This window comes from Mytilus edulis, chromosome 6 (genome assembly GCF_963676685.1).
Source record: "Mytilus edulis chromosome 6, xbMytEdul2.2, whole genome shotgun sequence".
Classification (NCBI taxonomy): domain Eukaryota; kingdom Metazoa; phylum Mollusca; class Bivalvia; order Mytilida; family Mytilidae; genus Mytilus; species Mytilus edulis.
Genome location: NC_092349.1, coordinates 68127429 through 68142530, shown reverse-complemented (window position 1 = coordinate 68142530; position 15102 = coordinate 68127429). Strand labels below are relative to the sequence as shown.

The 15102-nt window shown below is 32.6% G+C and overlaps 1 protein-coding gene across 1 annotated transcript; it reads left to right on the top strand.

Annotated features, from left to right (window-relative positions):
- Positions 1-301: 301 nt before the first annotated feature.
- On the top strand, positions 302-5822 carry LOC139528226 (uncharacterized protein C1orf50 homolog). The gene is made up of 5 exons (XM_071324110.1): positions 302-433; positions 1177-1292; positions 3388-3474; positions 4392-4523; positions 5479-5822. Exons 1-5 carry the CDS (start codon positions 400-402, stop codon positions 5704-5706), a joined length of 597 nt encoding a protein of 198 aa, XP_071180211.1. The 5' UTR covers positions 302-399; the 3' UTR covers positions 5707-5822.
- The last annotated feature ends 9280 nt before the right edge of the window (positions 5823-15102 follow it).

Below are 15102 nucleotides of genomic sequence, written 5' to 3'. Positions count from 1 at the left end.
AATATAATCAACAAATTTTATCCACAATCAGAGGACGCCCCCTTTTTTTTACCCACTTATGTTCTTTCACGGAATACTAATTTGCAGTTCCTGATACTCTATATGCATGAAAATTCACTTGAAATCGTGAAAACCACCATTTATTTTAGTCTTTTAAAAGAAGTTATATTAAAAAACGAATAGTTCGTAGTTATTCGGTTATTTCCTTTTATTTCTTAACTAGGGTCGTTGTTGGATCCGATCACAGATTTTTTTCAGAAATAATGGATCTGATTGGACAAATATATGACGTTGCGGGGAAGCCCTATAAATATCCTGTCAGCCTCGGAATTTCTTTCATTTCCGCTCTATCTTCGATGCGAAGAACAACACAGAAATCTAGAAATTTGCCGGATAAACATGACAGATCCTACTTATTCAAATCTTCAAGCGGGTAAATTTTGTACACATTATCTGCACACGAAAAATAAAATAATGTTAAAAGGAAAAATCATCAACAACAACACAATAATGCACAATAAACTATCATTTATTGACAGTTATGTAATGTAAAAACACGTTTACATTAAGCATGTCGCGTTACTGACTATAATGTTCTTAATTTGCTTTAAAATTCTGTTAAATGCTAACAATACAATTAAGATATATATTGTACAAATAGAAATAATTGCATTTCATAAATAAATTGTAAAGTTATATAAATCTAATAAGTAATACTTTATCCAGGACACTCTAAGATTGCCCTGTACAGGTTGTACAACATCCTGTTTAAATGTTTAATCATTAATGCTTTTCAATATTTTGCATGCAACTGTTTTGATGGGATTGCGACTGACGAGTCTTATTAAGATGAATTACGCATCTAGCGCACCAATATACATTTTAAAATTTTGATGGAATGAATATGTTTTTTATTTATATACATTTGTACTGTATATAATTGCATATTTTGTTTATTACACTAATCAGCTAATAGTAAGAAAGAAAAAAAAGAGATAGTCTGTATGTTTTGAAAGGGTAGTGATTATAAGCAATATTGATTGAAAAAAAATTGTCTTTAAGTTCAGATGGTAGAGGCCAATAGGCAGTTTATGTGTATACAGCTTGTATATACACGATATAAGAAAGAAATGTTGTGATTTTATGCAAAATTAATTAATCAAATTTGTTTATTAGTTCAGCTAGTGGAGGCTAATCAGAGGCCTACTGGTGTACAGCTAGTAAACACAGAAAGAACAAACAAACATGCAGATCCTATGGACCTGGTAGCATTAGCACAAACCATTCAAAAGGTAATCTTATAATAACAATGATTTTATACACAATACATTCAATACCTGTTTATTTTATATCGGGTGCATTATGAGAAAAATTTATTTACTTAAGCATATGGAATTGTTTTAAATACTAAGGATTTTTAATCCAAGGAACGAATTAACTTAGATCTGAAGATTCATGACATTAGGAAAAATTTTAACCTTATATTAAATGCTTCTCAACTTCCTACATTATCATTTTGCTTTGAAGATTTGATTTGATGTAGTGTCACTGATGAGTTTTTTATACGACCACAATTTTTTTTTGCATCGTCGTCTTCGTCTGAAGACGCATTTAGTTTCCGGACAATAACTTAAGATTTAGTGAATGGATCTCTACAAATTTTAACCAGAAGGTGAAATACCACTAAAGGAAGGTTGGGATTGATTTTGGGGGTTATGGTCCCAATAGTTGAGGAATTAAGGGCCAAAAAGGGTCCCAAAATAAGCATTTTTGTAGTTTTCAAACAATAACATGTGTTTAAGTGGATGAATCTCTCTGAAATTATACCACAAGTTGCCATACCGTTAAGGGATGGTTATGTACAAAATGTATGACTTTGGGGGATAATGGCTCAAAATGTTTTGGAATTAGGGGCAAAAAAAGGGGGGAAACTAGGTTTTTCTGGTCAATGGACAATTAAGATAATTTAAAAGCAGTGTAAGAGAGGTAATTCAAAAACAGTTATCATACAATGTTTGGTATGTTCAGATTTACCTCCCTTACACTACTTGTAAATAATGTATAAAGAAATGTCAGGTTTTAAACTTATTGCCTTAAAAGGGGGGTTGTAGTTCTTTTCAATTTATTTTTTCCAAATTTCTCAAATTTCAAAATATTGAAAAGTTTGAAGAAGAAATCTTCAATTGCACAGTATTGCATTATAGATTTGTAAGATCTTGACATTTGTTTTATGTCAGAAACTCATATTTTATCAAGAATTTGATCACAACCCAAATTTAGAGCTGTATCAAGCTTGAATGTTGTGTCCATACTTCCGTCTTGCCCCAACTGTTCAGGGTTTGACTTCTGCGGTCGTATAAAGCTGCACCCTGTGGAGCACCTGGTTTGTTTACTAAACTTGTGACTGGTGTACAAAATCAAAGCCAGGTCAACCGTCTGTTACATGTATGTTTGATGAGTTTGTTTTGTCCTTTTTTGTATGTAAAAGAAATAACATTTCTGGAGATGATAAATTCTCCAGACTTAATGACATGTCTGTTGAGAATATGTGATTCCTTTGACAAACTATAAACATGATAAATAACTTACCCTCTAAATGAACATTAATTTAACATTTTTATGACACATTGAACTTTTGAATTTTATTGGTGTAAGTTTCTTAGTTGACAGATAACAGTTTTCACAATGTAAAATGATATTAATAGCATATCTTTTGATTGATAAATTTTAATTCATCTTTATGTTTATTAAATTTTTATACATTGATGATTAATCTTGATGTTTTGTAAATTTTTGTCATCATATTTTTATTAGAAAGTATACTTATTAAATACTTGATATATAATACAAATGTAGTTGTGTTTTCCTGGATATTAAAGGATTTACAGTTTCATTTTGAGGTTTAAGCACAGGCCAAGGTTAAAAAAAAAGAGCTTAGCATTAGTTTTGAGATATTGCTTGGAGTGACATTAGTGTGGTCAGACTTCTCTGTTGAAGTATTTGATATTCTGCAATACATATACATGTATAACAATTGGGGTCTTCAACTTGTTTCTACCCTCTAGCCTTTGCACTGGTAATATCTTGCTTTTTTGTAGGGTTTGACTTATCTCTGGGACCCTTAAACTTAATTACAATCCAAATTCAGACCAGTATCAAGCTTGAAAGTTGTGTCTATTTTTGCCAAAACTGTTCAGGGTTGGACCCCTGCGGTCGTATCCAGCTGCCTTCAGGTTAGCAGTTTATTAAAAAAAAGTAAAAGTTATCAAATAAGCCAAAGGAAATTTCACCATGGCCTTTTGATTCCAGTAATTTTTCATTTAAAAAATTTGAGGGTGGTTATTTTAAGCTGAATAAATATGGTAATATTGATTTGTATATTTTTAGGCAGATGAAATGACAAAAGCCAGAGTAGGAAGTAAATTAACAGTTATAGCTGATCAGATAAGATACCTCCAGGAACAAGCTAAGAAGGTGAGTACTTTTTCAACCATGGTTGTATTTATATTTATTCACTGTATCCATCATTTTAATATTACATAATGTACTCATTATTTATAGATGACCAGGCCTCTAGCCAGGAATTTCCATTTAGGGGGGGGGGTTGATACAAATATACTCAACTTTAACAGTTACAATTCAAACAAAATGCGACTGAAATAGTGCTTTTTTTCAGGGAAGACTCGAACCCTACTTGGCTACAGGTGTGGGTGACCATGGTGACAGTGGTTATTTCTAGAAAAAAACCAGACATTGAATTAAACTTAAAAATTACAATGTATTACAACTTTATAGTACCTGAACAAAACAACTACAAAATATTACACAAGTGGGAAATGAATTCAAACTATGACAATTTAGGAAAGCTGTTGATGAGATGCCTAGCAGCATTGTTACACATTATTTTTTTGAAAAAGGATGTCAATTTTAAGAACACTGTGTTGCTGAAGCTAGATATAGCAGAACTGGTTATTTTGGCATTCAACATTACACTTTTACACTGACAGCTACACTTTTACACCGACAGCTACACTTTTACACCGACAGCTACACTTTTACACCGACAGCTACACTTTTACACCGACAGCTACACTTTTACACCAACAGCTACACTTTTACACTGATAGCTACACTTTTACACGGACAGCTACACTTTTACACCGACAGCTACACTTTTACACCAACAGCTACACTTTTATACCGATAGTTACACTTTTACACTGATAGCTACACTTTTACACCGACAGCATCAATAGTAGACAAGACTCATTTGTAGAAAACTCATTGACAAGATTTCTGGGTACAACTTTTATACAAGGTTTAGAAATAGATAGGGTGTTGATTTTATAGAGGTCAATTTTCACAATTTATTTATGCATGTATATTTGCAGCATTTAGAGGATGCCAAAAGAGACAACATCATACATCATGCAGCATGTAATTTAGTGAAGAGACCTGGTACTATGTACTACATGTATGAGAGAGAATCAGGACAGAAATATATGTCAATATTGTCACCGGAGGTAGGTTAAGGTCATTTACTTATGCTTGATTTTGAAAATTATAAACAATGAGTCGACACAAAGAAAAATGTAATTGAAGAGATAGAATCAAATGGTATGATACCTTAGGCTAAGTTGATGAATTGATATGGAAGAAATATTATCAAATGTATCTACTCCCCATCTAAACAGTCTAAACAGCTAGTGATATATTGCTGAAATACTTTTTTGTACTTATTTGTACATTTATCAATTTATATGTTGTTTAAGAAATAATTGATGCAAGCTATACTTTATTGTAGTTTTAACATGGATAGGCATTATATTTGTGATTATTTGTGCCGAGCGTTAGTGAGGGCTAAAATAACATGAATATAATGGCTACCCATGTTAAAACTACAATAAAGTATAGCTTGCATCAATTATTTCGATTCTGATTAGGACAATTAAGGTAAGTTCTATGTCCAATGTGTAGACCCTTTGTGTAGGCTCTTCCATGAACTTCCCTATTTTGTTTGTAAACAACCAACCGACTGGCAATGTGATTTTTCAGAGGGAGGAGTTTTGAACAGCCAGCATGAAAGGTTGTATCACCGTCAAACATGTCAATTTCTAATTGCAACACGTTACAGTCATGATAAATGAATTAGTAACAATATGTGCATCATTTAAGAGTTTGGAAGTGTTTTAAATAATAAAATGTATTTAATGCATGCCAATTTGATAAAATTCATTATTCTGCAGTAGTCGATATACGCATGTGCAAACAAATTTTATTGGACTTAGAGCATGGGTTTATTCACAAAGCGAAAGAAGCAAGTCATATTAGAATTGTGATTAAAACAATGATTAATTTTGTTTTAAATTCATGGTTTCAAGATCTAAACACATTCAAATGAATACAGTGTAAGGTATTATATTAATTTGCAGTTATATCTGAATTTACAGTATACAGTATTCTGTTGTTTTATTTTAGGAATGGGGAGCAAGTTGTCCACATGAATTTGTCGGTGCATACAAACTTGAGTATGATTTATCATGGACACCAATAGAAGAAGTGGCAGAAAAAAGTCAAGAATTTGCACTTATAGACAAAATATTAAATGCACAAAATGCAATCATGGACTCTTCAGAGTTTAACCTTGGTCTCACAAAGAATTCCTCAACAGCAAGTGTAAAAGACGTTACAAATGAGAGTTCTTGATAGTATAATTTTTAAAACTGTGATAATATGCGGGTGTGATTATTTTAATCGATCATTATGTAATATTTATTTTATTTTATAAATATTTTAATATTTAAAATAAAAATTTAGAATAAGTTGAATTATTTTTATGATGCCATTCTTGAAGACTAAAAACTTCTTGCATGTAGTGCAAAACTGTCAAATCAGCCTTATTTTATGATCTTTTCTTTTAATATTTAAATATGAGTGAAAGCTTTACTCAAAAAAATATTTTGCATCAATATATATTTTTACAAGGATTGTAATGTGTATAAAATATCTAATGTGTAAACCTTTGCCGATATCTTTTATCTCTTAAAACTATATGCAAAATACTGATTTTGCATAAATATGTCAAGTTTGTATTATTTATTACACCATAGGGACATCAACAATTTAATTTTACTTTTTGTTTTTAAAATTTATAGAAAATAGCTAAATATTTGTTTTCCGTCGAATAATTTTAGAAAGCATCAATCAAATTCTTTTAAAATTTATGGATGTTGTCAAGGAGCATTAAACACAGATCAAGTTCAATTTTGACCAAGTTATTTTTCTTTGACAAAGACGAAATTATCAAAATTGTGGGATTTAGGATGAAAACTTTAGTAACAGTGCCCTAATCTTAACTCCTAAGGAAATTATGAATAGGGACGAACTTATGATGAACCAGAGTAAATTTGACAAAGGAGTAGGGGCAAAAGGGACCTTATTTGGCCCAAATATTACTGCAAATTTAAGTTTTCATGCATATTCTTTTGTCCAAATCAGACTAAGGTACTCAGAAAATAAAAACAAATTACACATTGAACAAGCTACCATGGCAACAAACCATGACAAAATTTGCATATTTTAAAAAATTTCTTCCTTTACCTTGTTTTTCATCAAATTTTAAGTATATTTGAGAATGGAAAAGTATATGCGCACCCAAGATACAACTTAATATTTGGTGAAATTATGTCAATAGTATAATAAAGCTTGAAAGTTCTCTTAAATTATTTTGTTGTTTCTTGGCATTGCCAGTGTTTCCACTATCGAAAACTGCATAAATTCTGTTTTTTCCCTCATTTTTCTTGAACTTATGCATTTCCAAACATTATGTGCCAATTTGAATTATCGCACAGCCGGAAAATTATCACGTGATTGGTTTAACGCCGTCACATGGTGACCCCTATGAGACTATAGGGAGTTAGTAAATTTCGTAGGGGTTCATGACACGTTAATGGTGACGTCATCTATTAATGTTGTTGTTTTTCTTAGTTAATTTTTCAACAAAACGCAGCAGAAAAAGTCCAGCATGCGATAAATTTGTTATACAGTTTTAACTACTGACCCCCAAAAAACTATAGAGGGTGAATAAAATCCATAGGGGATTGCGCCTCTGGCCTCACCTCCTATGGATTTTTCTAACCCTCTATGGATCCTTAAGGGGTCAGTAGTGAACATTTAACTTATAATAGTTGTAAAACATTTTATTTTCTTGGGCAAAATTCGGACCCCATCTCCTTTTTTTGATTGTTTTGGACACAGTTCCAATTAAAAATTGATGGATTTCACTTTTATCCATCCAGAGTTATACCTCTTTTAAATAAAGTTTATATAGCAAAAACAACAAATTGTTAAGTTTCAATACAATCGTAAATGATGTGGAATTTAGAAATTTTGTTAGGGGTTATTGAACGCAGATAAACATTGGTTTGAACCAATGTCGTCGATTTTCGAAATTATATCCCTGATAGAATATCTAAATCTTTCTGTTCTTATATAACTTGGTGGAAGAATGGACTAAATATTTTTATATTTATGACTTCTATTAGGTTTTACTGGTCCAAGGACACAGTTATCGTCCTAAGGTTTTCGTTGTCTATAGTCCCTAGTGTAAACAGTGTATAACTTGCATGTTTTATTTGATACACTTTCCCAATTTATTTCTTGATATTAAATGCATGAAATATTAAGTAGGGGGGTGTAATTACATGTTAAAAAAATTTGGGTGCTGAATATTTATGTTAAGTAGTGATTTGGTCCAGTTCAAAAAGGTCAAATTTTATCACGTCTGAAGCTGTCAAACTGAATTTTACACCCCCTTAACACAGAATTGTCAGTATTTTGAGTTAGAGCTGGTAGAAGTTTCTATAATTTTGATATTATTTATGTCCGTGGTAGTACACTACACTGTAAAAATCTTTTTGAGAAAGAGCAGGTGCGATTTTTTTAATTTGAATTTATTGTCTAAAAGAAATGCATTACGAAATAACTGTGTTCTCGGGCTTACTGAATAATGATTGAGTTCAAATTCCACTGATTTCATATTTTTATTGTTTAGTTTTTGCTTTTGACAATACGGAAAATAAATGGTGGTTTTTTCATGATAAAGATGTATTTGTCATATCCCTTTTTACAGAAAATAAATTTATGATGCTGTAACCAAGTGCGCAAAACCATATTTTGTCTCGCTTGACGGAGTCAAAAAGTGAGACATAGGTATGCTGTTTCCAGCTTCGGCGTCAACAATGTATTAGTTTGTGTGATTAGGTCTAGTTTATGGTGAACCACTAGTGGTTTGTCAAAGATATTTAGTATACAGCTGTATTAGTATTAGCACATTTCATTGCCATGGAGATTATTTGACCCTGCTCCCTCAGTTATGGTCTATTGACTGCAAATTTTGCTTAGTTTTCATTGTTTGTGATTATGTCAGTTTATAGGGAACCACTAATGTTGAGTTAATAACAATTGGTATGCAGTTGTATAAGCTTGGGGATATCTCATTTCCACTGAGATTATTTGACCCCACACCCTCAGTCATGGTCTATTGACTTCGAAATTTTTGCATAGTTTTCATGTATTAGTTTGTGATTAGGTCTAGTTTATGGGGGAACCGCAAGTGGTAAGTTAATGATAATTCGTATGCAGTTATATAAGAATTCACATCTCCTTTCCACGGAGATTGTTTAGCCATGTACCTTCAGTCATGGTTCTCTGACTTTGAATATTTGCAAAACTTACAAGTTAAAGTGTTGCTATCTTAATTTCAACATTTGCATCGAAAATACCAAAAAGCAAGACATATCTCTTTGATTACAGTTTATGAAAGCTTTTTTTCTGTCAACACATAAACAAAATTCGGGGGGTGGGGTTGGGTGGTGCTCAGTGTTCATGGATATATATCTGACATATTATACTCACATTGAACTAATTTACACGGAATGTCACATGATTGAACTAAAGTTTGTGAATGCTGTTTTGATTCATCAACTAAAAAAGCCACTGTATCATTATGAAACAATAAAACTGGAGGGCAAAGTATCACTTATGTCTTAATAAACAGCTGCTCCACGAGCGCATGATACACCCTTTGTCTTGTGTGTGAAGTATTATGCAATAATCATAAATACTTTCTGAGATATGGTGCGACATGTGAACCCCCCCCCCTTTTTTTAACAAAAAAAGCATCAACTCTAAAATAAAATTTTGAATCATCACCAAAAAAATATTCAGATTAATATAACTAAGAAGTTGGTAAGGTTTTATGCAATAATCACTAAATGATACGGAGCGACGTGAAAACGCCCCCCCCCCCTTTTTTACACAAGATTGCACACGCTGATATATCTCGCCTTCTTTACTAATCATTGATATTATGTCGATAGTCCTAAATATAAAGCTTTATTACAACTATCACATAAACTTAGCATTAACCAAGAAAACTAAACATTGACAAATGAACCATGAAAATGAGGTCAAGGTTAGATGACACCTGCCAGTTGAACATGTACACCTTAGTTTTTCCATTCAACAAAAAAAGTTGACCTATTACTTATTAACATACACTATAACAATATATCATTTTACCAGACCACGGTTTGCGGAAGTAGTCAAGAAGACAATATTATGTTTTTCAGGGGTTGACAGGATACACGTGATCGTTGTTAGTTTCAACTTCAATATTATTAGTTTAAGAAAAAAAAAACCAAAACACAAAAACTAAACACTGAGCAATCCTTCCATACACCGAATATACTAGACATGTTTATAGTATCTGAGATATGAACTTGACCACCAAAACTTAACCTTGTTCACTGATCCATGAAATGAGGTCGAGGTCAAGTGAAAACTGTCTGACAAGCACGAGGACCTTGCAAAGTACGTACATACCAAATATAGTTATCCTATTACTTATAAGAGAGAATTTAACATTACAAAAATATTAACTATTTTTTCAAGTAGTCTCTGAACCATGAAAATGAGATCAAGGACATTGGGCATGTGACTGACGGAAACTTCATAACACGAGGCATCCATATACACAGTATGAAGCTTTTAGGACTTACCTTCTAAAATATAAAGCTTTTAAGAAGTAAATTAGCTAACGCCGCCGCCGCCGGATCACTATCCCTATGTCGAGCTTTCTGCGACAAAAGTCGTAGGCTCGACAAAAAAACTCAATAACTCTAAAATTAAAGGAGTAGGTCCGGTAAGGACTCATTTTGGCCTCAAATTTCAGTTTCATCTGAAGAAAGATTTTGACCACTTTTTAAACACTTAAGTGTCTATTTCACTTGATTCAATTAGTTTATGTCAAAGATTTTAACTGATTAAGTCATTAAAAACGATCCGATTGAAGCTCAAATATGAAAAATCTCTCAAATATGCCAAAAAACGTCACTTTTCAGATTGTTTTTGTCAAAAATGAAAGTGGCCGCATCCGTGTTCATCCACAACCTTTAAATATGTTATGTATTATCATAAAATACAACTTACATTGCAATATTAAGGATGAACACGAATGCGGCCACTTTCGTTTTACACGGAAATCGTCTAAAATTTAACTAAAATGATAGAATTTTGAAGATTTCAGTAATTTAGCATGACTTAATGGTGCTACAACCCGATATATGTGCATTGTATTGTCAAAAACAGCCCATATTTATGTAGCAGAAGCATTCAACTGTCCAATAAATAACTAAAAGTTTACATTTTAACAATTTTGTAAAACTGTTATATTTTAGGGCCAAAAAGGGGTCTTACCGGACCTACTCCTTTTGAATCATCACCAAAAAGTATACAGATCCTTACATTAATATAACTAAGAAGTGTGTAAAGTTTAAAGCAATAATTATAAATCGTTTTTGTAATACGACGCAACATGTGAAAAATTAGCCCTTTGTTTTAGTTATAAAGTCACGTAACTCAAAAAGGTTTGAATCTTATTTTCACCAAAAAGTGTACAGATCGTTTGACCATCATAAGAAGCAACTACATGTAAGTTAAGTTTTATGAAATTTGGATACCATGTATACCATAATACGTCCCGTCAAAATTTACGTATAAAAACCATAAAAGACACGGAAAATCTGAAAGTATTAGAATTTTACGATATACCAACTATTCTTTTCTACTAAAATTAAGATTCCTTCTAGAAGGTAATGTCTTTATATGCTATACTTGAGTATTTTTGACCATTTTTGCCTTTTGTTTAAAAAAACTGATGTCTATTTACTCTTTTATTCAAAACTTAATACTGACCTGTGTGTTATTCTTTTGTGAAGCAAGCAACCCTAAGGAAACTTGTGAGGATAACTTGTAATACTACAAAGTTGGGTCAATTATTCTTAACTTTTATCAAATAATATGTACATCATTATAATTTTTCTTTTAGAGTACAATGATAACAAACAAAAACTCTGTAAAAAAATATTTCGTATTCAGAATCAAATAGTTATAACTTCGCAATAGAAAAATAAACTTGTATTATAATTCATCGTATTGTATAGTATTTAAAACATTTAATATGAATAAGAAGATGTAGCAATGAGATAACTCTTCACACCATATCAAATTACACAGAAATTAACAACTATACCAGTAACTGTATGACCTTCAACAATGAACAAAGCCAATACTGCATAGTCATTCATAAAAGGCCCCGAAATGACAATTGTAAAACAATTCAAAGGAGAAAACTAGCTAAAAATTGATTGATGTCAAAAACTATTATTAAGGACTTTGATTACCTACCAACATGTTAACAATATCAGACATCCAAGTCTTACTCCCAAGACCAAGAAAACATTGTAATTTAAAAAACCGGAAAGAAAAAATATCTTTATTTTAAATATCAAATTATGCCTAAGATCAATAGCAAATTATGCCTTGTTTCATTTCTTATGAATTTGTTATATACTATCATCTTCAATATGTAAATTTATAATTCGGAGTTTAGTATGGCGTCCATTATCACTGTACTAGTATAGATATTTGGTAAGGGGTCCGCTGAAGGACGCCTCCGGGTGCGGGAGTTTCTCGCTGCATTGAAGACCTATTGGTGACCTTCTGCTGTTGTCTGTTCTATGTCCGGGTTGTTGTCTCTTTGACACAATTCTGATTTCCATTCTCAATTTTATTGATACAAAAGGTAGAAAACAAATACATTTACAGCCTATTTCATTGAGTGTGTAGGGAAAGGTAGAAGCATCCTTGGTTAGCTTGCTTGTTAGCTAAACCGTGAAGTCATTATTAGGTTAGGTAAACTGCCCTACTTTCCAAGTATTCTAGTCCAACAGACAAATAGATTGGTTATCTGTCGGACTAGTCTATTTTTAAAGGAGGGTAGTTTACCTGACCTAATAATGACTGTAGTACACGGTTCAGCTAGCAAGCAAGCTAACCAAAGATATTAGATTTACCTACACACTCAATGCAATCGGCTGTAATACTTATGATTACAGTATGCAATGATGTAGATATACTCAAAATCAAACAAAAAGACATTAATAAACGAATAATTTTATCATCTCTTTTGTGAAACATTTCAACTCACCACATATTTTTCATGGTAAAGTCTCAGACTTGGTTAAAAGATTTAATTGACCATCTCTCTTAGAGCTGCTGTCCTGACTCTTGACTGCCAAGAAGCTTCATTTCCTCATTATTTTGCTGTCCACTTGCTTTCAGAAATAATATTATACATAATAAAAAAATATCAGATGCACTTTTAACAAAACATTTTTTTTTGAAATTTCACCTAATCAAATGTAGTTACGCATCATATCTTCGTCCCTCCAAATCAAGAGCTCTATTTACATTTTTTTTATTAACAGGACCCTAAATAATAGTCAATTTTAGCTAGTATACATCTGATGTTTAAAGAAGACTTGTACAAATGTGAATATTTAAGTAAAAAAAAGTGTTGTTTTCCCTAAAAAAAACTTAGGAAATTTCAAGTATGAGGAGTTAAACAGGGGTATTACCTCCCCTTGCCCAGTTGAGACTCCACATTCTTCCTATCTATTAAAATTCAAAATACAGTATAATCAAATCTAGAAAGTAATTTAAAATAAAAGCTTCAACATATTACAAAAACTATTGTTTACCTAGGAGTCTTGGTGTTAGAGTGTTCTAACTGAAATAGCTCACTATAGCCGAAGTCGAAAATTCATACCCAAGGGATGTGGTAGGTGTTTTAGATTGACTAGGATTGACAGTTATCTGAGGACCAGTTAGTGGTCGTCTCCTGTTACTCTTTTCAATCAATAAAAAAAATGATCGTGATGAGCGTGGCCAACTTTGAACATGTTCAAAACAATCGTGGTGCGGTCGTGGCGAAATCAGGTCGTAGCAGAAGCGTAGTGAAAGCGCAGTAAGATCGTGGTAAGATCGCAAAGACCATCACGTTCTTAACGCAACCCCGGCAAACACGCTTCCACGATGACTATACCACGTTTATACCACGCTGTTCAATACCGTAGTACGATTTTAGTACGTCCATGCAGTCACGCTGTTCTAACGTTCATGAATACTACGATCATCATGCTCATTGTCATATAAAATTTATAAAAGCTCTCAAGCTTTTTTTGTCTGTATTTAATTTGGACCTCTTGTTCTTTATCGCTTAATCATACTTGACACATTTGTAGCACCACTACGACCGTTCACTAAAGCATCTTGATGGACCAGCAATAAGTTGTGATTCAGGTTGGTCGGTCCGACATATATCTTTTGGATCAAGATTCGGTGCAATCAGATCTCCCTCTTCCTCTACCTCTTCTCTTACACTTTGCGAGGATTTTGGTTGCATGACTGTTCGAGAAACTCTACGTATCAATGAGAAATAGAAGTAATGATACCATATTTATATCGAACACGTTATTGCGAGGAGCGTAACTTAAGATCGCGGTATGAACGCAATATGATCGTAGTATGGTCGTGGTAAGAGCGTGCTATAATCGCAGTAGAAGCGTGGTAAGATCGGATAAATCGTCAAATGGTTATAGTGAGAACGCGATGAAAGTAGAAAGATCGTGATTATCGTGAGGTCGCAGAATAAGCGTGTTGAGAACATGGTATATAATCGTAGCGGGATCGTTGTAGAAGCGTAATGAGGACGTGGTATCAACGTGATTGAATCAAAAATTTACATTTTCATGCCGCTCATAATGCGAGCTCATCACGATCTGAATTTATTTTAGATCGTGGTGATCGTGGTGCTATAGTGTTTTATTGGGACTGGGGCTTAAGCTGGGGTCACACATACACGATTTTTACTGCCGTCCTGGACAGGACCATTCCCGATCAAAATTTATTAAAGTCTGATCAAGATCCAGTAGTCATCCAGGTCTCTTCAGGTAAAAAGTTGCCTTTACTTTGCATGGGCAACTGTGTGGAGTAAAATTTGACACAAGTTTGTACTATAGTAGTAGTAGTATATATATAGTGTATGGTAAGTAGAAGGCAATATTTTTCTTAAGGGTGACAAGATGTCGGGCATTACAGTTGAAGTCGCCCTTATAACAGGCAATGTTAAAAAAAAAATTGGGCAACTCTCCGTAATTAACAAATTAACTAATTTATTTAATTATTTATTTTTCCATTCACTTATAATTAATAAACCATGAAATAATTATACAATCCCTGTCTCTTCAGGTAAAAAGTTGCCTTTACTTTGCATGGGCAACCGGGAGGAGTAAAATTTTACACTAGTTTGTACTATAGTAGTATTTATGTATAGTATATGGTATATTGTAGGCAACATCTTTTTTTAAGGGTAACAACGTTGATGTCGGACATTTAAGTGGTAGTCTCCCTTATAATAGGCAATGATAAAAAAAAAATTCTGGGCAACTCTCCGTAACGTAATTAAATTAACTAATTTATTTAATTATTTTTTTTCATTCACTTATAATTAATAAACCATGCAATACTTATACAATCATTAATCTATAATTGTGTAAAAACATTACTAGTACTTGATAATTATTGATTTGGGCTTATCTGGTTAATCCCTTTGGGAACATGAGTCATTATTGATTTTTGACTTATCTGGTCATTCCTTATGGGACATACATGTAAACGTGTAAATAACAGTATTGATTT

Coding starts and splice junctions, on each gene's coding strand:
- LOC139528226 (XM_071324110.1), top strand. CDS start 400: ATGACAGATCCTACTTATTCAAATCTTCAAGCGG. Junction 3,475..4,391: donor TCCAGGAACAAGCTAAGAAG/GTGAGTACTTTT, acceptor GTATATTTGCAG/CATTTAGAGGATGCCAAAAG. Junction 4,524..5,478: donor TGTCAATATTGTCACCGGAG/GTAGGTTAAGGT, acceptor GTTTTATTTTAG/GAATGGGGAGCAAGTTGTCC.